Raw genomic sequence first — 20,789 nt, 5'->3', positions numbered from 1 at the left:
GCAGCGGGGAGTGGAAAGGGGGGAATAACCCGGGCCATGCCTGGCGTGCGACAAAGGGGGCCCAAGTTGACGGACAGAGTCCGACACAAACTGCCCAAAGGGGTAAAGACGCAGGCCCCTCCCCGATACCACACCAAGGCACCTGGTCCACCACATCGGACAAAAAGATTTTGTTGATTTTGGTCGCTCTGGTACCGCCGCCCATATGACGGCTTTAATTGAGTCTATTGTGTGAACTGCCGATGTCGTGCTCGACCCAGAAAAAATCGCTATCCAATCGTTTTCGGGCTATCGTCCGCTTTCGAGAGCCTCTGAGGGAGAGATAAGCCATCATAAAGATCTGCTGCCCAGTCCAATCTTTTTGATGTTCACCGAGCACCTTTAGCGAGCGTCGACCCCCTGAAGCTCTCTTGTGAACATCACCGCACAGAGACACCAGACACCACTTGCACTTGGTCATAATGGCGCACAGGGACACCAATGCGTCCAACGCCATCAACGTCGTTGACCCGACCGACCGGAGCCAAGACAAGGACGGTATTTCGACGGCGTCCATCGCCGCTGCCGCCGATGTCAAGCCGGAGCCCCCACAGCAGCCTGAACCTGCCGCATGGTTCCACTGGCACGAACCCGGTACATCGCCAGAGGAGAAAAGGCTGATCTTCAAGCTCGACTGGTTCCTCCTGAGTTTCGGATGCTTGATGTTTTTCATTAAACAGGTGGGTGACCCATGTTTCAACGACCACGTCTGCCGTTATGCTGACTTGCAACTTCTTCTCTTTTTCAAATAGCTTGACCAAAATAATATTTCTAATGCCTATGTTTCGGGCATGTCTGAAGAGCTCGGTTTCGGCCCGGGAAACGAGCTCTCCTGGATGAACACTTATTTCAACATTGGCACCATCATCGGCGGTTCATTTGCCAACTTGATCATCACCGTCGTCCGCCCGCGCTTTTGGCTAACCGGCTGCCTCTTCACTTGGTCCCTCTTTGTGCTGTTCCTCTTCAAGTGCCAAAGCGCACACCAGTTCTACGTCCTGCGCTTCTTTATCGGCTTGTTCGAGTCCGCCGCGTGGCCTGGCGTCATGTTTGTCCTGGGCTCTTGGTACCGCAAGAGCGAACTCTCCCGCCGTTCTGGCCTGTTTGTCATGAGCGGAGTGTTGGGTCAAATGTTCTCCGGGTACCTCCAGTCTGCACTGTACACCGGCATGGGTGGCAAAGGCGGGTTGTCCGCGTGGAGATGGTTGTTTATCTTCGACTTCATCCTCGCGATTCCTGTCGTGGTTTATGGCGTGGTAGGTCAACTTGCTTCCCGGATTCAGATGGACGATATATCTAACATGGCCGTCAGATCTGCTTCCCTGATACTCCTCATACGACTCAAGCCTTTTATCTCAGCGACTGGGAGAAGCAGCGTGCTCGTGAGCGTATCGAAGAAGAGGGCCGCAAGCCCGTCGGAAAGATGAACTGGTCCGTCTTGGGACGTGTCTTTGGCTCGTGGCAGGTCTACGCCTTCACGGCAGCCTACAGCTTTTGGACACTGACCTGCGGCTCCTACATCATCCAGTACTTTACGTTGTACCTCAAATCGACAAAGTTCTACACCGTTCCGCAGATCAACAACATCCCTACCTGTGTCGGCGCGATCAACTTTGTGTTCATGATCTCGACGGGTTATATCTCGGACAAGATCGGCCGTCGGGGTCCTGTTTGCTTGGCAGTTGGATGCTTGCTCACGTTTGTCTATGCCGTACTCGCGGTATGGAGCGTGCCGCATATGCTTCGCATGGCCGTGTTCATCATTGCGGGCTGCTATGGTTGCTACACACCCCTGCTGGCTGGCTGGACAAATGAGGCGTGCGGCGGTGACCAACAGAAGCGTGCCTTTGTGCTTGGCTTCATGGTCTCGGTTGGCCAGGCAGTTGTAATTCCCTTCCAGCAGTTGCAGATGCCGAGTGGACAGGCGCCGGCCTTTGCCAAGACGCATGGCTGGGAGAGTGCGCTTGCATTTGTGGTAGCATTGACTGCCTGGACAGGTATTGGGTTGCCCTTATTCCAGAAGTGGAGGGAGTCGCAGGTAAAGGTTAGCACTCACGAGAGTGACAGCGATGAGGCTTGATCAAAGTCGTTACGCCTTTGGTTATTTGAAACCAGGCACCGATATCTTTAGAGTTTGTTTACTCCAGGGAACCACCTTAATATAACTAATAGACCTTTGGCTGCTGCCAGTTGAACGCTTGTTTAAAATAGATGGCAGCAGTCTCAGTTTATGCAATCAATCATGTAAGAACCAGTTCCATTGATGAGGTGTAATCTATACAAGAAGGGTAAAGCCATACAGTAAAGAAAGGAATATCGCTGATTTCCAATCTTGTATCCATGCCGCAAATCCAGGGCTACCTTCTAGCATTCGCACATGCACGAATGCCCCTGTCCCTTCCCCCCCCACTGTGCCACGGTCATTCAGGCATTCCATCTAAGCGACCGCGGCCTTAATGAAAGCACCAGCGGCGTTGGTGTCGGAGCCATATCCAATGTGGCCAGCCGCGCTGGTGCTTCCGCAACCTCCAGAGCTGGCACATCCACCAGCAGAGCAGACCATGTCGCCAGCGGCACAGAAGCTCTTGAACTTTCCAGTTGGGACACCCGTAACAGCCTGACCCTTGAACGGGTCACCAAAGGTGACAGCCGCAACGACCGGCTTGCCCGAGAGTTTCTTGCCAGCATTGTGGACGACCATTCCACCCTGGCTGTAACCCGTGAGTATGAGCTTCGTCTGCGGGCACTTGCTGAGCCATGCGTTGGCCTGGTTTGTCATGGCGGTACTGCCAGGGCCTGTGCCGGTCGTCTCGGCCATGATGCCGCCCACATCGGCGGTATAGGCTACACCCTCAACAGTGACGGCGCCGGCACCGAGGGCAGCCTCCGCAGCCTTTTGGAGGCCGGGACCGACAACTGTACCGAGGGTACCCATCTCGGTAGTGCCGCGGGCGAAGAGGAGGGTAAAGGCCTTGCAACCCGAAGTCTGGCGGACTTCGACGGGGACGGCGGCCGCGAGCGCGGCGAAGACGGCGGTGGCGATAGCAGCGGTCTTCATCTTGATAATGTCGATGTAGGTTTGATGTGGTGGTTTGAAGCGAGTGTATTATGGAAAGAACGAGGGCGGGTTGGGTTGTAAGTTGAAAAGAGAGTGCGCTGCACCGGTAGCAGTTGTGTGAGTGGAAAGCGAAAGTGACTAGTTGATGAAAGACTGGATGGATTCTGTGTTCCTGAGATTTCCAAATCCTCTCAGCGGCGAGCGACGACTTCAACTCTTATACCACGAGACGACATCCCAAGGCTCTTAGTACATGTATCGAGAGAAGAGTATGGGAAACATCATGTCAGCAGCCATGCCATCCCATGTATGAGGCGATGAGCTTAGTCCGTCCCAAAACGTTGTTTCTTGCGATTTTGTCGTTTCATAGTTAGTGATTGGTGGCTGCGTCTGTAGGTACCACTGTCTTAACCTGTGGTTCGCAATCAAAAATTCAGGAACATCAGTGCGGATCAATACGGGCTCTTCCGTCGAACCGTTGAACGGGGCAGACATGACTTAGCACTGATCCCACTGCAACATGATGTTCGAGTGCGGGTGGCACGGAGCGCTTTGACAAATGCTCTCCTGACTGTAAAACGACATGATTGGCCGGATAGTGGTCTGCCTAGTCGCACCATTTCACTGGGTATTTCACGGTTTCCGTATGTAGTAAGTGGACGTTTTTCATTTTCCGCATTCTCACAATCACCAAATATATGTGAAACAACCACACGATCGTCATGCTGTGGGGAGAAAACACAGAGTATTCTCTGGAACCATTACTGCGGAATTCATCCTTCGATTTAATCAAATCCTTGAAAAATAAGACCGGGGATCCCGGAACGGGGCAGGGTTGGGGCATTTTAGACCCGATTAAACGGACCTCGACCAAAGGGAGGCATGGCGGACAGACAGAAACCCACAGAAGAACACAGATAGCTCATCGGATCTTCGGCAAGATAAAATTCCCATGCCGGATCACTGTGATTCTACGGCCTGGGGAGCAACAAAAACAACCTCGCGACCTTCTCGCGCTCCTGCAGGATACATAGACCGGCTGGGATAAGTCTGATGCGCCTGAATTTGAATTGGTTTCGTTTTCTGAGAAGTAGCATAGACAGTTCGTCAATCTATGGAAGCGGGAGCCTAGGATGCGCAGTAAGGGATTAAGTGTGGTATGGATCCATCCATGATTTCCCCGTCCGTCTCTAACACTGGAGGATATCGTAGATTAAAGCGGTTTAGACCGAGGCCCCGAAACTCTAGTGCACCACTCAATCGGTAGGAGGAATGCGGACGAGATCTTCCTTCGAGGACCAAGTGGGCGCCAATCGCATCTTATATTTTTCAACGCCAGACTCATGTGGCTCCGGCAGAGGGAACCTAAGTGGTGGGGTATATACCCAACTGGTCTTACGCGCCCAGTGTTTTCGTGACACATGACAGTGAAAAAGATATGACCCATAATATCGGTTTTATATCAGAGAAAATCCCGACCGATAAGGCTCAACAGTGGACATAAGAAGCCCATTCATCGTCTGTCTAGTTGATCAAGATACACACTTCCTCAACATAATGCTCATCGTGAGCCCAGGGGGGTCACAGGGTTTTCATGTCAAATTAAAAGCGTCAACGTAGCATACCTTAGGAATATTACAATAGTAGTGAGTTGATTTGGCATGTCACTGAGGCCTTTCTAAGATATTGAGGCAACGATTGTGTCTAAACAGCTGGCCCTAGTGGTACGGTACAATTTCAAGATAGTAAATATTCGTCTACTAAACCGTCCTTTGACTCAAACAGATTTCTCGGCTTTGACAGCACAAGTTAAACATATTATACACAGTGTTGTGTATTTTCTAATACTTCTTCTCTATCCCTGGTTTTGCGTCCATATGTTCTCGCACCCCTCGAGCGAGTTCGAAAGAATCGAGGCTTTCGCACTAGGCAATCGCGCGCCTGATATTCTGTTCCCTTGTATGAATACGAGAACCTCGACGTAGGAACGGCAACGTGGTACAACGCTAGAAGCACATGTATATATCAAACAGAGAGACTCACCCTGCAATACTGCCCAGCGAATTGCCATGAACCGAGACGGCGCCATCACCTCGCAGGATTTTGGCAGACGAATAAAGCCGAGCAGGATCCTTGTCACATGTTGGTTCTCGTGCCTGAAGGAAAATGGCTGTTGTATTCATACCTCGGCACACCTCGGTATTTGCGCATCCCTTGGGAGGCTGGTTGGCTCACAAAATTCGTTCCAGACATTCGCTGCAAGGGAAAAGGGTTCTGTAACACATTATGAGCCCAGAAGCGTCGGGACTGGTGAGGTTTTGACCGATTATAATTTCTTTAAAATGCCGAATCGTCAGACTTTTGTGGCGTAGTTGCCGTTGTATCGTCAGGAGATAAGTTGAGCCTAGCTATTGTTTCGAGTAAAACAATTTGCTTTTTTCTAATGTCCTATCGTAAGATGCCCAAAGCAGACGGACGATCAAGGGGCCATGCAAGAATGCGAGGCCGTTTGGGCCGCCTAGGAAAAGAAAGAAAACAGAGGGCGCAAAGTGAAACAAAGCCACTTCTGGAACCCAAATGCCGCAGTCCGGCCAGTGGTCACATCCGCCATTGACCCTTGCTCACTTTTATCTGACATCACCACTCCTGCCCCAAGTTTTTCAAAGTTGTTCAGCCTGTAGCAGCAAGACACAGTCGCTCTAATTGTTCCAAACAAACATGTTCTCTCAAAATTTACCTTGCGTTCAATCTGCCTTCTTGCATACATCAAAGCAGACAAAGTTGTTGGGGTGTTGGTGAGCCTTTTCACCCCGTTGGTCAGGAGCGTGTCACCGCTGGCAACGTACCTAATTCGAGGAGACCTCGGGGACATGTTTCAAGGGATAAATTCCTTCCGATAAGATTACCTGCACCATGCTGGCGGAAACTCAGTGGCCACGTTACATGACGAACGTGGACGAATAAACTCGGATAATTCACTTTCTGTGGAACATCCAGCATGACGGCAAAGTTTTGCCACGCGTTGACTTTGAGCAATGCAGCAAAAAAAAAAAAAAAAAAAAAAGAAAACCCACACACAATTGTTCCTTTCGAAGATGCTTTTGTTACTGGAGGTGGACCTGCCTTTCATGGTGTTTTGCAGAGGAGAGTGTCAAGTTGCAAAGATGACTGCCTACCACTGTTGTCATTTGCCTGATGGAACACAGTGAGGTGCGGGCAGCCGTATTCGGTAGACTCCTAGTCAATGACGAGATTTGTGGATGAGGGATGAAAACGGGAATGGCTCAAAACTACATTTTCATCCAAGCCACCATGGTATTCAAGATGATTTGGAGAATATCTTAAGGTACATTAGTGGTTAGACTCCAGCACCCTGCTCATCTGATACTGACACTAAGTTGGAGAAAACGGGGGTGGGGCGTGGGGGGTGGGATGCTTATTTATTCGTCCGAAGATCATCTACATGATTTCAGAAACAGGACACCCCTGCAGTCAACAGTCACCGGGTTTACTCACCTCCAACTAGTCAGGACCAATTTCAGGCATAGGGCTTGAAGATTGCAGTCCATATACTAGCTTTTCCTCAAGATGAGACGTGTGGTAGATGATGTCTTGTCCTTCCACTGACTTCGAGTCATAAGTTCAAGGAATAGGCAGAAATTTGGTTTTCAAAAGGGGTTCGATAAGTCAGAATCATTATCCGTGCATTCAATGCCACGAATCGTAATTTCTTTGTTACTCGTGACGGGAAAAGTTCCAACGAGAAGCTGACTCGAACAATCAATGACGGACATTAGCAATGCCTTATACTGGTATAACATCATAATGTCCCGGTTTGAAGATATGGAGTCGTATGATAGTCTGACAATAGAGATATAGCAACTCTTTCACTCAGACCCTTTAGAAAATGTTGTGAAAGAGTATGAATAATCGTGCTTCTTAACGCTTTTCTTGTCGAGTGTTTGTTACACAGGTCCAGACTTGTTGCATTGAAGTTTATTGGAGACGTGTGAAACTGACCAAGAACCCTGGGTTACAAGGTTAAGAAATTCTTAATTCATCGCAGAAATCCTATGTACCTAGCTTGAAGGATAACTGGCTGCTGTGTTTTCTTTGCTCACCTAGAGCATTGAAAACCCCCCGGAAGCCGAGATAGTCTGACCAGTCACCCACCTCGCCTGCGGTTCAGCCAGCATGGCAACAACCGAAGCGACATCCTCCGGCTTCCCAATCCTGTTCTCAAACGGCGTCATTGAAACTATCATCTTGACATAATCCTTGTGAGCCTCAGAGTTCCCAGAGTCAACGGCCATGTCCGTCTCGGTAGCTCCAGGCTCGACAGTATTGACTGTGTGGCCTGCCGGCCCCAACTCTGCGGCCAAAGCGCGTGTTAAACCCTCCAACCCCGTTTTAGAAGCTAGGTAAAGGCTTGCGGACGCGTAACCCTGGCGTGCTGCGACGGACGTGATGTTGATGATGCGGCCCGGGCGCCGAAGAAAGGGGAGCACAGCTTGCGTCATGAACAGTGGCCCTCGTAGGTTGATGTTTATGATTTCTTGGAAATCATCAGGGGTGATTTGAGACAAGGAAAGTTTGGAAGTAACCCCGGCATTGTTGACGAGGATGTCAATGTGCTTTCCGAATGCCGCTATAGTAGCCTCGACAACAATTTTAGGGGACTCGGTTGATGACACGTCCGCCTGAACCGCAATGGCCCGTCCTTCATTATCCAAGTCGTTGATACTGTCCACGACTTTCTTGGCAAGATCCTTGCTTTTTTCAGAGACGTATGTGATGGTAACCTGCAAATATTGTCAGCTACTACAACGTTTATAAAGTAGACTGGACATTGCTTATAACGAACATTTGCACCCCTCTTCCCAAGCTCAAGAGCAATGGCGGCACCAATACCACGGGAACCGCCTGTCACAATAGCGACATTGTTGGCTAAGGGCTGAGCTTGCTTAGAAGACATCTTGCTAGGATTGTTTAGAAGAGCACATTATTAACGGCGAGTGAATGTTTGTATTTAAACAGGTGCGGGGTTTCGCGAATCAAATTGTGGCATGGGCTGTTGGATTCACACCAATTGAAAGGAACCAATTGATAATTTATGGGAACAAAATCGGGCCTTGCGCAGCAGTCTCCCTTGTAACACTCCAAGACTAGAAAGTTTTCTATTGTGTTGTGTACCTGAGATAAAATACTCTCCCACTTATACTTTCTTTGAGTCAATTTATCCATTCAATAGCCACCAAACTCCAGTTCCGTGACCAATATTTTAATCCACTAAATGTTCAGCTTGATATCCTCCACACGCAACGCCGTGTTCACCGACAGCGCCGCCAGAACAGACTCGTATAGCTTCAAGAGTGCCTGCGGATCCTGCGGGCCGTACAATGAGCTTTGCAGCTTAACTGTGATGAGGGGCTCGCGGGTTGGGTCGTCTGCCATCTCGAGGACGACGTCATGAGGAGTGCGCTCCCGAGACACCATGACCTTGACGATGGAAGCATCGCCAATCTTGCCGCTATCGGCTCGTTCACCCTGCCTGTAGTCAAAGACAGCCTGGAATAACGGGGCGGATGACATTTCCCTGGCTGAAGAAGAGTCTGGTCCCGAAAGTCCTAGTCGCTCAAGCGTAACACTGTATGGCACGGCCGAATGCAGCATCGCCTGGCGCATGCGGTCCTTGGTGTCGACGAGAACATCAGCGAATTTGTCGTCTGACTTGTGTTCCATGCGTATGGGAAGCATGTTGGCAAAGAATCCCATGGTAGATATGTCGTCTATGCTGGAGCGATTGGTATCTGCAATGCCGATAACAAGGTCGCTTTGGCCAGTCAAGAGGGCCAACAACGTCTTGTAAGCTGCGAGATAGAAGTGCATAGGAGTAGCCTTGAGCCGACGAGCAGACTCCTTGATGCGCTGGGCGATCACGGCGCTCAAACGAGTTGAGCCCGCGTGTTGTTGCCAGGCCAGGGCCGAGGGTCTCTGCTTCTGTGACTGCGGAAGTGGCAAGGGAGGCAGCACAGCGGGTAGGGTTGTGTACATGGATTTCCAATACGCAATGTCTCCATCCATTCGACCGTGTTTGATGTCAGATCGCTGCCGTACGACAAAGTCGGGATACTGCGGGGGAGCCGGTAGTTGAGTACCGTTATATAGCTGCGTCAGTTCAACAAAAAGATTGTCCGTTGTCGATCCGTCGCCAGCCAGGCGGTGATACGCAATCACAAGTAGGTGACGGTCTGAAGCCCAGTAAAAGTCGACAATCTTGAATGTTTCGCCCGCGGCAAGGTCGTACTGTTCCGTCTCAAGTTTCTTGAGTTCTTCTTCCGCGGCTGCTTGGTCGGCTACCTCAACACACTGTAGACCGGCTGTGGCGGCTTTCAAGACCACTTGAACGGCTTGATCATCGTTTCCGGACTCCTGTCGGAATGCCGTGCGGAAAATCGCGTGACGATTGAAAGAGGAGGTGACAGCTTGCGAGAGTCGCTTCAGGTCCAAATTTCCTTCCATCACCAAGCCAACGGTGTTGTGGAAGATTGTTGGGTCGTCGGCCAATTGTTGCTGCAGCTTCCATGAGTATTCTTGACCCAGTCCCAACGGAACCCGACGGACAGCGTTAGCGTCGGAATCGACCACTTCATCGTCCATACTCGGGACTGATATGGGGGTCTCGGCGCCCGAATCTGACTCAGAGACATCGACGGACGTGCCGCTGTCACTGGTGGCTGCACCGGCACCGGCATCTGCAATGAGGGGAATGGCACTCGAAGGCAGTCGACCGACAGCTTCCTCTGAGAGCTCGGCGACAGAAGCACCACCGAGAACCTTCAAAATGGGAACATCGAGGAATAGTTGGTTAGAGAACCTATATTTCACATTAGCTTCCCGCGGAATAGATAGATCAGCTAGACTTACCACGAGGCGACAGTTATAGCACCAAGAGAGTCAACGCCTTGGTCGATCAAGGGAGTTGTGGGATCGACGTGCTCGTCAGCAGAAAGATGCAGTGTGCCGCGCAATTTCTCGCACATGCCATCTATGAATGGTTAGCGGATTCGAAACCAGCCATGCGGATATGACAGTTTGCTGAGCGGGTCAAGGTCTCATACCGATAATAATCTGGCGGGCGTCATCCAGCGTTGCTGCTGTAAGCAGCTGCTCCTTGACAGATGTCTTGGACCCCGAGCTGGTCTTGTCGCGCTTTTCAGGGACCTTGAGATTACCGAAGCGGGGATCGCTGTAGAATACAAGACTATCCGTGAACTTAGCATGGAGCTCCGGGATACCTGTACCAATGTCAATCTCAGACATGGCAGTGAGGTCTTTGAGATTCCCAAGAGCTGCGGAAGTAGGTCGTCCGGAGACGACAGCCTCTGCTACAAGTGTACAGAATTCGGCTTCTCCAAGGGGATCCATGTCAGACACCGACTGAAGGTCAAACTTTTCCTCACGAGTAGCTAGATAGCCAATGCCCATGACAGCACCAATATGTATAGTCGATGCCTAATTGAGAACAATCGTTAGCAAGTAAATCATCTGATAACTGAATGAAGATCGCCACTAACCGCTAAGCCCATTGAGCGCCGTTTCTGTGCGAGTGCTTGGAGGTAAGCATTCGCGGCGTTGTAGTTTGCCTGACCAGGATTGCCTCCAGTTGTGGCCGCTGAAGAGCACATGATAAAAAAGTCAAGTGGGTTAACCGTCGGTTCGGAGAAGTACTCATGAAGAAGCTGAGCTCCTACAACCTTGGCGTTCAACACAGGGTGCATCATTGAGATATCCATGTTTCGGAACAAAGTATCGTGAAGCACAAGTGGACCGTATGCAATTCCGCCGATGGGCGGAAGGCCCTGGCGGATCTGAGCAAGGCCCGCGTCAACAGAATCTTTCTTGGAAACATCCCTATCACACACTGATTAGCCAACTTCGGCGACGTTTAAACAGACAGAAAGAAACTAGTTCTAAGGTGGTTCCCAAGGTCACCAACTCACATAGGCAATACCGTGATATTTCCACCCAATCTCTCGATTTTCTTAATCCACTTGGGATCTGGAAGCTGTGGACGGCGACTGGAGAGCACAATATAACGAGCGCCTCTTGTAACCATCCAACGAGCGAGCGCGCGACCTGTGGACCCAGCAAGACCAACAAGCAAGTAGGTTTTGTCTGGCACAAAGAGCTTGCCATGGTCGACAGGGCGAATTCGAGCTGGAACAGCGGTGCCTATGTTCCAGTCAAGAATGGTGGAGACATCAAATGTTTCCTTAATAGATGCCGCTTTGCTGACTGGCGTGGTTGGTGTATCTGGCTGAGTACCGCTGACCAAATCTCCCACTGCGTTTACCACTAGTTGAGCGCCAAGCTGGATCTGCTCGGAGTTGCTGTATTTCTGGTAGGTAAAAGACGAGGCAGTGTCTTGGAAGAAATGTCCTAGACGGAAAATAGAACAGCTGGGTGGAATGTGGCGGGTCAAACGTCGGCCGAGAGGCGCTACGCTGCTGTCATGCGACAGGTCACACAGGACTGAAGCGCTGGGAGGCAGTAGGTCTTTGAGACCCTCTTCTGTTTCTTGTGGATGTAGACGAATCCACTCCACTTCAGCAGAGTTGATGACAGATGGAGGTGGCTTTGTGGAGACAATGTGTACGCGAATGTTTTGACTTTTTGCCACCGCTCGTGCAATTGCTTCGACCGAGAACGTCGGTGGCTCAAATATGATGATAGAAGAGCCAGAGACTATGCTGGATGACAGGATTGTTTGCGCGAGAAGACTTGCCACAACTGGAAGCAACGCGCACGGCGAAGACTCAGAAATGTCAGGCAATTCTATTGCGAGATCGCTAGGAACATCGACGATAGATGTGTTTGTCTGCGAGAGAGCAATGACCTTCCTATCTGTGCCTCTGACTGTGCCCTGTATGATGTGTAGGTATCCAAGGGTTCCTACACGGATGGTCTTGGCAAGCGCGTAATGAGAGGTGATGGTGAGCTGTTTCGTATCAATTGTACCTCCAGAAGGAACACCCCTGGTGGGTTCCAGATACAGGTCGCCGTCAGGCAACTGCAGACTGACAGGAGCGGTTTCTGAAGAGACTTGGGCGAAGATTTTGCGGCGTCCTGAAGCCATGCGGTTGTTGCGGGGCATATCGTGTTTGATCCTAGGGAGTAGTGGGCAGCCTTTAGACACGTAGACCTCCGGATCATAAGTCCATAACACATCCTCCTTTGCTCCAGACCACTCCTCAAGTCTCAGAAGCTGCTCAAACAGAAACTCGATGTCCAGTTGCTGTATTTCATCCGCATCCAGCACTTGAACATTGATTTCGGGATATTCGTTTCGAATCGTTCGAAGCATGCCGATTGTCATTGCCTGACGCGGGTTATTAACCCAAGCACTTTCGGTCACCCAGAGCACGTTGCCGGCTTGGGCGAACAAAGCCTTCGTAGCCTCCAGTTTTGCCTCGTCGATGTTCAAAAACAACTCCTCGTCAAACTCCGACAAAACCAGAACCGTTGGGTTATTATCGTATGTAGTGTTGCGAAGGTCTGTCAGCTGCTTGACGAATATTGCTTTTCGATGCGGCAAGATTTTGTTAACTGCTTGTAAGATATGAGATGTCTTGGGTGACTCGCCACCGACAATCAGAAGCGGCGCATATGAGTCCTGTAAAGGCGCCAAGAGCGGCTGATAAAGCCGTGAGACCTTGGAGGAGACGGCTCGTGTGGTGAACAATGAGTTGGGGAAGATGTGGCCATCTCGGTCCAATGTGCGGGATTCCACACCTGAAAATCCGGTCCGCTTAAATATGGCGTCCCACTCATCGATAGTTGCGAAAGGGTCCAAAACACGGCCCTCGTCGCGACCTGCCCACCAATCGGGAAACAGACCAAAGAGATAGCCGACACGAGTGTGATCCTTGTGAGTAGCCTCGAGAATGACCGCTTGGCCACCGGGACGTAGGAGATATCTCACGTTTGTCATTGTCTCGGTCAGATTAGGCGTGGCATGTAGGACGGAAGACGCCAGAACAAGGTCATAGGAGTGCGGTTTGAATCCCTGTTCTTCTGGACTCCGCGAGATATCAAGTTTTCGGAATTCCATCCGGTCTTGATGGACGGCAAATTCGTTGCGGGCCTTCTCAAAAAATGCGGGCGAGATATCAGTGAAGGTGTAGCTGTTGAATCCCAGCTGTGGAATTGACAAGATTGACCTTGTTGCTCCAGCAGTACCACCACCTGTAATACTCGTTAGAATCACTACTCGAGCATGGAATTTCCCCAGTGAACTTACCGATCTCGAGAATATCCATCGACTGGAAGCGATGAGCAATCTGATCAACGATCTTCTTGCCATAACCCCAACCAGGACCTGTAGACAGACGGCTCGTATAAAACTCGGTCAGAAGGCCATCTTCGTTCATCCAAGAGAAAGGGTTGCTGTTTTCACGAATAGTAGACAGAGCATTTTCATTCACCCTGTGGGCAAGTCGCACATGCGGGTGGTACCAGTTCCTAAAGGTAGAGACGTTAGGCTAAGAATCAAAAACTGTCGTCGAATGTGAAACTTACTCATCGCAGAGCTTTTGGATATATTCAGCTGTGTCCAACTCCCAGGATGCTTCATACCACCTATGACGTCCAGCTGCAACATCAACCATGACGTTGTCATACCAGTGAATATAGCTCTGCTGAGGAGCCGTTGCATTGTGACGGTCTTCGGCAGTCAGTTCGCGGAGAAACTTTCTAATGTAGAAGTAGATAATCCGTTCAATGATAGGCATCACATGCTTGTCTTGCTCTGTTGCCCATAGTTCAGGGTCATCTAAGAGCTTTTCAGGCATGTAAGGACCCCAGAAGGTTGTAGTGAACGCGCGATGGTCTTCAGTGGCCGTTGGTGGCGATAACGGCTTTAGGACAAGATTTTCAATGTGGAACAATGCCGCATTATTATTCTTGGCGTCATAGGCTTCAACGCAACCCGCAAAGAAGTCGCCTTTATCATATGTATTGGCGGTACTGAAGCTCAGAACATCTGAAGACGTGATGGCCGTTGCACAAAGTCCGGGGACGATGGCGATTCTGTCGATATGAACAGGGACGTATAGAGAGCGAAGTCGCTTATCACCAGGATGAGAGTAAGCTCCCATAATAGTCTGAAAAGACAGATCCATGGTGGCTGGATGTAGTACGATAGGGCGTCCTTGATCCTCTAGCTTGAAGTTCGGCAAGGTGCCAGCAGATCGGCTGTCGGCTCTTCTCATATTAGAGATACAACGATAGGACTTGTCATAGCAATAGCCTAGGGCGTCAAGCTCCCGATAGAAGTAGTTTATGTCGAGATCAATCATATGAGGGTGCTCTCCTTGCACTGGCGGTAGGTTATCGGATGATGTTGGCCCGAAAGTGATGACGACCTGACCTTGAGCTGATGTCGAGAGTTTGGTCTCTTTGTTGAGGCACGAGTCTATGCTGAAGCTCATTGTAACGCGATTTACGTCAGATGCATCGGGAATGATCTTTGCCGTAAGATTCACTTCAGCTGGGCTAGTTTCATCTTCAAAAATGATAGCCTTGTCGATGCTCAGGTCCAAGACTTCCAGAAGCTGAATCGGACGGTCACCCGCCACATGTATTCCAGCCTCCATAGCCATGACCACAAAACCTGCAGCTGGGAATAGAGCCTGGCCCTGAAGTCCATGTCCTTGCATCCAATCATGATCTTTGACTCGGAAGATATTCTGCCACTGCAATACTGAGGCAGTAGAAGACGCCGAGAGCGATCCGAGGAGAAGATGAGGACGGGGTCCGTGAAGGAAGGAATTGATGAGACGTGATTCAGACCAGTATACCCGGGAGTGATCCCAGGAATATCTCGGAAGCGTTTTACTCAAGCTTCTTGGCTTTTCAGACGAAAGTGTGGCGACAAACCTATCCGTGTCGATGGGCTCCAAGGCCGCAAATCGCTCCCAAAGGTATCCGAGAGCACCAGCGAAGGCATCGACATCATTCGAACCACGCTGCATACATCCGGTGTACGGCAGTTCTTCTAAGCCAATTCCCTTCAATGTCGAAAGAGCAGGCGCCTTTAGAGCAGGGTGGCAGCCAACTTCAATGGCGACGTCCAGCGGGCGATGCTCCATGGCAGCTTCTTCGAGGGCCTGCATAAACAGCACCGGGCTGACTAAGTTATCTTTCCAGTAACCAGCCGTAACATCGCTTAGCCTCATACGTGTGTTGGTATGGACCGAGGAATACCATGCAACAGAAGATGACTCGTCGCCGTCGGCAACTGCGCAGCCACAGTCTTGAAGGGCTTTTACATAGGGTGCCGCGCAGGGATGCATGTGATGGGAATGATAGGCTTTGTCAACCTTCAACAACCGAGCAAACTTAGACTCATCCGCCAAGATGTCTTGGACCTGAACAATAGAGTCTTCGTCACCGGAGATGGTGGTGCTGTCGGGCGAATTGCTGGCCGCTACACAAATACGGCCTTCGAAAGCCTCGAGCTCACACAGCTCCTGAGCATCCTCAAATGACACTCCTGCTGCCAACATTGCGCCCTTCTCGCCGCGAGAAGAATCCGCGTATTTGGAAGTAAGACCGCGGAGGTAAGCCACCCTGATAGCTTGAGAAGCACTGATGAGGCCTGCTGCGAAAGCGCAAGAGATCTCGCCAGAACTGTGGCCAACTATAGTCGTGAATTTGATACCCGCCGCATCCAGAAGTCGAATGAGCACTACTTGAGTAGCACAGCAGAGTGGTTGAGACACACTGGCCTGGCTGACTTGGGATGCAGTATCATCCACGAGAAACTGTTGTTGCAACGTCCATGTAGGTCGATACTCCTCTGGAAGGGTTTGCAACGAGTGGTCCAACTCAGCAACGATGTCTTTAACATATGGAATAGTCGAAAGAAGCCCCTTCATCATACCGGGCCACTGTGCACCCTGGCCTGTGAAGATTCCCAAGATAGAAAGTCCGTCATTGCTCACACTCTTTGAGCCGAGATTTGCCTCTAGCTTAGATTGCTTGATGGCAGCCGCCAGGGCGACAGAGACGGAATCCTTCGTGTGGCCAGAGATGGAGTAACGGAGGGGCAGGGCGGACTGTTTGCGTAGCAACGTCCACGCGAGATCCAACATGTCTAGCTGTGGATTTGTGTTGATAAGATCGAGAACACGTTCCATCGCCTTTTTCAACGACGGTTCCGACTTGGCGGAAAAGACCAAGGGCAATCCGCGCGTAGAATTGGTTTCAGAGCTCGAAGACTTAGTTTGGGTGCTTCCACCCATGTATTCTTCAACAATGACATGGGCATTTGTACCTCCGAAGCCTGAAAATTTAATTAGCCTTGAAACTGGAATATTTGGTTAAGGGTGGAACTACTCACCAAAGGAGTTGACGCTTGCTCTACGTGGCTGGCCAGCCTCAATAGCCGGCCATTGCTGGGCTTCTCTAGTAATACGCAGATTCTTGTAGAAGGGTGCTACACGAGGGCTAAGCTTCTCGAACAGCAGATTCGGCGGAACGATGCCGTTCTGAACCGCCAGAGACGCCTTCATGAGGCCGGCAAGGCCTGCTGTACCCTCAGTGTGACCAATCACTGTCTTGACACTGCCAACCAACAGGGGCGCGAGCTCCCCGTTCTCAGTATTACTTCCACTAAAGAATGCCGTTGCAATTGCTTCAGCTTCTTGAGGGTCGCCAGCTGGCGTTCCCGTTCCTATGTAAATTGTGTCAGATGATGACGTCGACATAGCGACCTTCCGGAAGACAAAAATCTTTACTGACCATGGGCTTCAAAGAATTGGCAACGGTTTTGAGACTTTGAGATATCAAGACCGGCTTTCGCATATGTCTCGCGAATCAGGGTTTCTTGGGCGCTATGACTAGGCATAGTGATACCAGTTGTGCGTCCGTCCTGGTTGATACCAGTTTCACGGATGACACACTCAATGGTATCCCCGTCACGGATTGCCTGACTGAGCGTCTTGAGCACCACTGAGCAAATGCCTTCCTATAGGCAGCGAGTGGCAATCAGCAAATGGATATACACATAAATAATTAAAGAGAATCGTGACACATACTCCTCTTGCGTAGCCATCAGCAGCAGAATCCCACATGCGTGACCGACCTGTCGGCGACAGCATACTCAGCTTGCTTTCCGAGATGTAGGACACTGTAACCGGTCAGCATAAGTTAGGTCACCAGAGGAATCATATATCGATACTAACCGGGTGATAGGATTAAATTGGCGCCAGCGGCAACTGCCACTGTACTGGCGCCGCTTCTCAACTGTTGCACAGCCTCATGTACAGCAACGAGAGAAGAGCTGCATGCGGTATCAATAGTCATCTGATGAATTGGTCAGTCATGTCGAAGAGCGCGTAGATTGCTGGATTTGTACGTACACTAGGCCCATGCCAGTCAAAGAAATACGACAGGCGGTTTGAAATAATACTGCTTGCCGCACCGGTCACGAGGTAAGTACCGGTGTGCTGCAAATCCTGATACTTTGTGACTTCAAAATCGTGTGTCATCAAACCAACATAAACTGCCGTATTAGATCCTCTGAGATCTTGTAAGCGGAGTCCGGCAGAAGTGAGGGCTTCATATGTCGTTTCAAGCAACAAACGTTGCTGAGGATCCATGCTCTCTGCTTCTACCGGCTGAATGTTGAAAAAAGGAGCATCAAAAGCTCGGAGGTTGTCGTTCAAAAAGTAGCCATGGCGTGCGTTGGTACGGCCGGGATGTGTTCCATCAGGATGGTAGAACGCATCGATGTTGAATCTATCCTTTGGAACCTCGGACTGCAAGTCTTTCGGCTCCAAGAGAAGATCCCATAATTTTGAGGGAGTATCAATTTTGCCGGGAAACCGGCAGGCACTGCCAATGATGACGATAGGCTCTTGGGAATTCATAGTTAGATAGTGTGACGATGGATGGCGGTGGTTACAAGCCAGCTGCTTTGCGTCTTTTCTCTTTTATAGAAGTAGATTTACTCTGCAGCTGGCTGTAATTATAGATGAACTTAAACCCTGTTATCTCAAACATCCGGACGAAGCAGGCATTGTGGGAGACATACCGTCATGCCAGTATACGTGTCCGCCGGGGAAGACTGGGGCCTCATTGAATTGAGTTTCAGTGTGCTGGGCAAGCATGGCGTAGGCTTTCTCAAAACGAAGATAGAGGCTCGTGAGCCATCAACGACGATACCCTGACATTCCTGGAGGGTTGCGTCAAAGTAAAAGGTCCACTTTTAATGTACAATCCGGTCCACCAAGTCAGACAAATGATACTGTTGTTGGACTACTCCATCGCGGCAATTCCCCGAATGCTTTGGCACTTGCCGTCCAAGACAGAGATCATGGGTACGAGTCATACTGCCATGGGTCGTGATATCGCAGGTCTAAGACATCCGGAGAAGCTTTCTGGGTGCAAGGGCCCGGACTTATGCTGCCAATTAGTGTTTACATGGATCACGCTGTTGTATCCTCTTCACGTTCGGAAACCTACACCGGCGGTGGTTCAACAACGGTTTTAGGCGGATTGATGCAACCAAGCGGGTCCTGAAACGGACGAATAGATATATTTTCATGAATATCCATAATTTCCATGGGTCACGCCAAAATGCAGCTCACAATATCCATATTGGACCGGCGTGGCTTATTCGGGGCGTACCAAAGTTTATTTTGCTATAATACCGTGATAATCTGCGCACAGCTTAGTGCAGCTGACGGGTCGACCTGAATAGTCTCTGCAACGTCAGCAGCCTCAAAGGTTTCACCGTTATTGGTGGTATTAGTTATTCTTGGTTTCTTGAGTCATTCGTCTGGGGTGTCCGGGATTCATGGACTATACCGAATGGTCCGGCTCACTCCGACCCACCTGCCAATCCCCCACGGACCCGGCCTGTTTATTAGCACGGCTCATCGGCTTTTGCGGAGACGCTGAGCTTGGCTAAGAAGCCGTCTTCTTTGATTTGTACATTGCACTGCGCTGAATACTCAGTTTCCTAAGCAAATTGTCAGTCATCATCATGTTGTCCATTCCGTGGAATACTCTGCACGACTTGCAACTCTATGCGCATCTTGTTCACGACACGATTCCGCACACGCTTTACGTTTTATTGCCATTCTTCGCTTTTCTCGGATTTCTACTCCATGTCTACCGAAGCGGCCCGCGTCCCCTTCCAGGTTTTCCTCTTGTTCAGCCAGATGGAGATATTTCTACTTCCGGTCGGAATTTCTCCAAGAATGCCCGACAACTGTTGCTCAAGGGAGTAAAGCAGTACCCTCGACAGCCTTTCCAGGTCATGACCAGTAATGGACCTAGGATCGTACTACCAAACGCATTCGCCGATGAAATCAAAGAAAGACCCGAGTTGGAGTTCTTCAACAATTTTGGTTTGCCATACCGAGGCTTCGAGGCCGGCAAAGACTCCTTTGATGGCAAAGATGGCATTTTGCCAAGAACGGTCAGAACCAAGTTGACGCAGCGACTGGGTCTCATCACAGGGGATATGGCGGAAGAAGCCAGCGACGTGCTGCACGATGTTTTCGGGGACAATTCGAACTGGCACGTGTCTGTTATCAAAGAAGACGTCCAGGACGTTGCGGCCAGGATTAGCTCAAGAGTTTTCTTGGGTCGAGATCTAGCTCGGAATGGCAGATGGCTCGAGATTGCCAAGGCACACACTTTCCAAATTTTTCGAGCTGTGCTAGAACTGAATCAGTGGCCAAAACCCTTGCGGTGGCCCCTCCAGTGGTTCCTTCCAAACCTTAAGGCGCTTAGGCAACAGGTTTATGACGCTGAGATGGTCATCGCACCGGAAACACGGAAGCGCGTTCAGATATTGGAGAAGGCCAAAGCCAGCGGGGAAGAGATTCCCAAGTCAATGGACGCACTATCCTGGATTCTAGAGGTAGGCGAGGGAAAGCGTTTCGATCCTGCGCACGTTCAGCTCGCATTGAGCGTAGTGTCCATCAACACCGCTGGAGAGGTTATGGCACAAGCTGTTATGGATTTGTGTGAACATCCCGAGCTAGTTGCAGCTCTACGGGACGAGGTCATTTCTGTTGTGAAAGAAAACGGTTGGCAAAAGTCGACGTTCTACCAGCTGAAGCTGATGGACAGCTTCTTGAGAGAGAGCCAACGAGTCCATGCCCTGAACTGGTGTAAGCAGAATAAGCCCACTTCCACTGGTGCCATGCCAGAGCTGACATTATTTTCAGACAGGATGAAGCAACACGTTAGAAAAACGATCACGTTATCGGACGGGACCGTTCTTCCGGCTGGAGTCACAGTATCAGTGGCTGCCAACACCTCTGAAGACCCAGAAATTTTTCCAGAGCCAGAGAAGTTCATACCCGACAGGTTTCTTAAACTAAGAAGCCAACCAGGTCAGGAGAGCAACTGGCAATTCGTCAGCCTGCACCCTTCCTTAATGACCTTTGGTTATGGTCAACATGCCTGCCCTGGACGTTTTTTCGCAGCTGCTGAGATCAAGACCTTTTTGTGCTTCTTACTGTTGAGGTATGACTTGAGATTCATAGATGGAGAGGGAAGACCCAAGGACGGAAACATTGAGGGTGTTGTCTATGTCATGCCGAATGCAAAGATAGAGATACGGAGAAGAAAGGAGGAAATTCAGCTAGAGGACTATTGAGGCTGTGGT

General features: G+C 50.3%; 5 protein-coding genes across 5 annotated transcripts; 2 read left to right on the top strand and 3 right to left on the bottom strand.

Annotated features, from left to right (window-relative positions):
* Nucleotides 1–461: 461 nt before the first annotated feature.
* Nucleotides 462–2,119, top strand: EsH8_VI_001147 (major facilitator superfamily domain-containing protein; the record flags this gene model as incomplete). The annotated part of the gene is made up of 3 exons (XM_083272400.1): nt 462–719; nt 792–1,295; nt 1,352–2,119. The coding sequence occupies 3 exons, from the start codon at nt 462–464 to the stop codon at nt 2,117–2,119; spliced, it is 1,530 nt and encodes a 509-aa protein (XP_083127574.1).
* A 357-nt stretch (nt 2,120–2,476) lies between these two features.
* Nucleotides 2,477–3,097, bottom strand: EsH8_VI_001146 (uncharacterized protein; the record flags this gene model as incomplete). The annotated part of the gene is made up of 1 exon (XM_083272399.1): nt 2,477–3,097. One exon carries the CDS (start codon nt 3,095–3,097, stop codon nt 2,477–2,479), a length of 621 nt encoding a protein of 206 aa, XP_083127573.1.
* Nucleotides 3,098–7,218: 4,121 nt separating this feature from the next.
* EsH8_VI_001145 (SDR family NAD(P)-dependent oxidoreductase) lies at nt 7,219–8,072 on the bottom strand (the record flags this gene model as incomplete). The annotated part of the gene is made up of 2 exons (XM_083272398.1): nt 7,219–7,899; nt 7,962–8,072. The coding sequence occupies 2 exons, from the start codon at nt 8,070–8,072 to the stop codon at nt 7,219–7,221; spliced, it is 792 nt and encodes a 263-aa protein (XP_083127572.1).
* Nucleotides 8,073–8,386: 314 nt separating this feature from the next.
* EsH8_VI_001144 (uncharacterized protein) lies at nt 8,387–18,273 on the bottom strand (the record flags this gene model as incomplete). Its single annotated transcript, XM_083272397.1, has 13 exons — nt 8,387–9,974; nt 10,025–10,145; nt 10,219–10,612; nt 10,675–11,011; nt 11,101–13,345; nt 13,401–13,621; nt 13,679–16,445; nt 16,503–16,835; nt 16,904–17,129; nt 17,200–17,291; nt 17,347–17,467; nt 17,524–18,020; nt 18,198–18,273. The coding sequence occupies 13 exons, from the start codon at nt 18,271–18,273 to the stop codon at nt 8,387–8,389; spliced, it is 9,018 nt and encodes a 3,005-aa protein (XP_083127571.1).
* An 878-nt stretch (nt 18,274–19,151) lies between these two features.
* On the top strand, nt 19,152–20,780 carry EsH8_VI_001143 (cytochrome P450; the record flags this gene model as incomplete). Its single annotated transcript, XM_083272396.1, has 2 exons — nt 19,152–20,289; nt 20,347–20,780. The coding sequence occupies 2 exons, from the start codon at nt 19,152–19,154 to the stop codon at nt 20,778–20,780; spliced, it is 1,572 nt and encodes a 523-aa protein (XP_083127570.1).
* Nucleotides 20,781–20,789: the final 9 nt, after the last annotated feature.

This window comes from Colletotrichum jinshuiense, chromosome 6 (assembly GCF_051148585.1).
Source record: "Colletotrichum jinshuiense chromosome 6, complete sequence".
Taxonomy (NCBI): domain Eukaryota; kingdom Fungi; phylum Ascomycota; class Sordariomycetes; order Glomerellales; family Glomerellaceae; genus Colletotrichum; species Colletotrichum jinshuiense.
The sequence above is the reverse complement of the archived record's forward strand: the minus strand, read 5'-3'. Positions and strand labels throughout refer to the sequence as shown.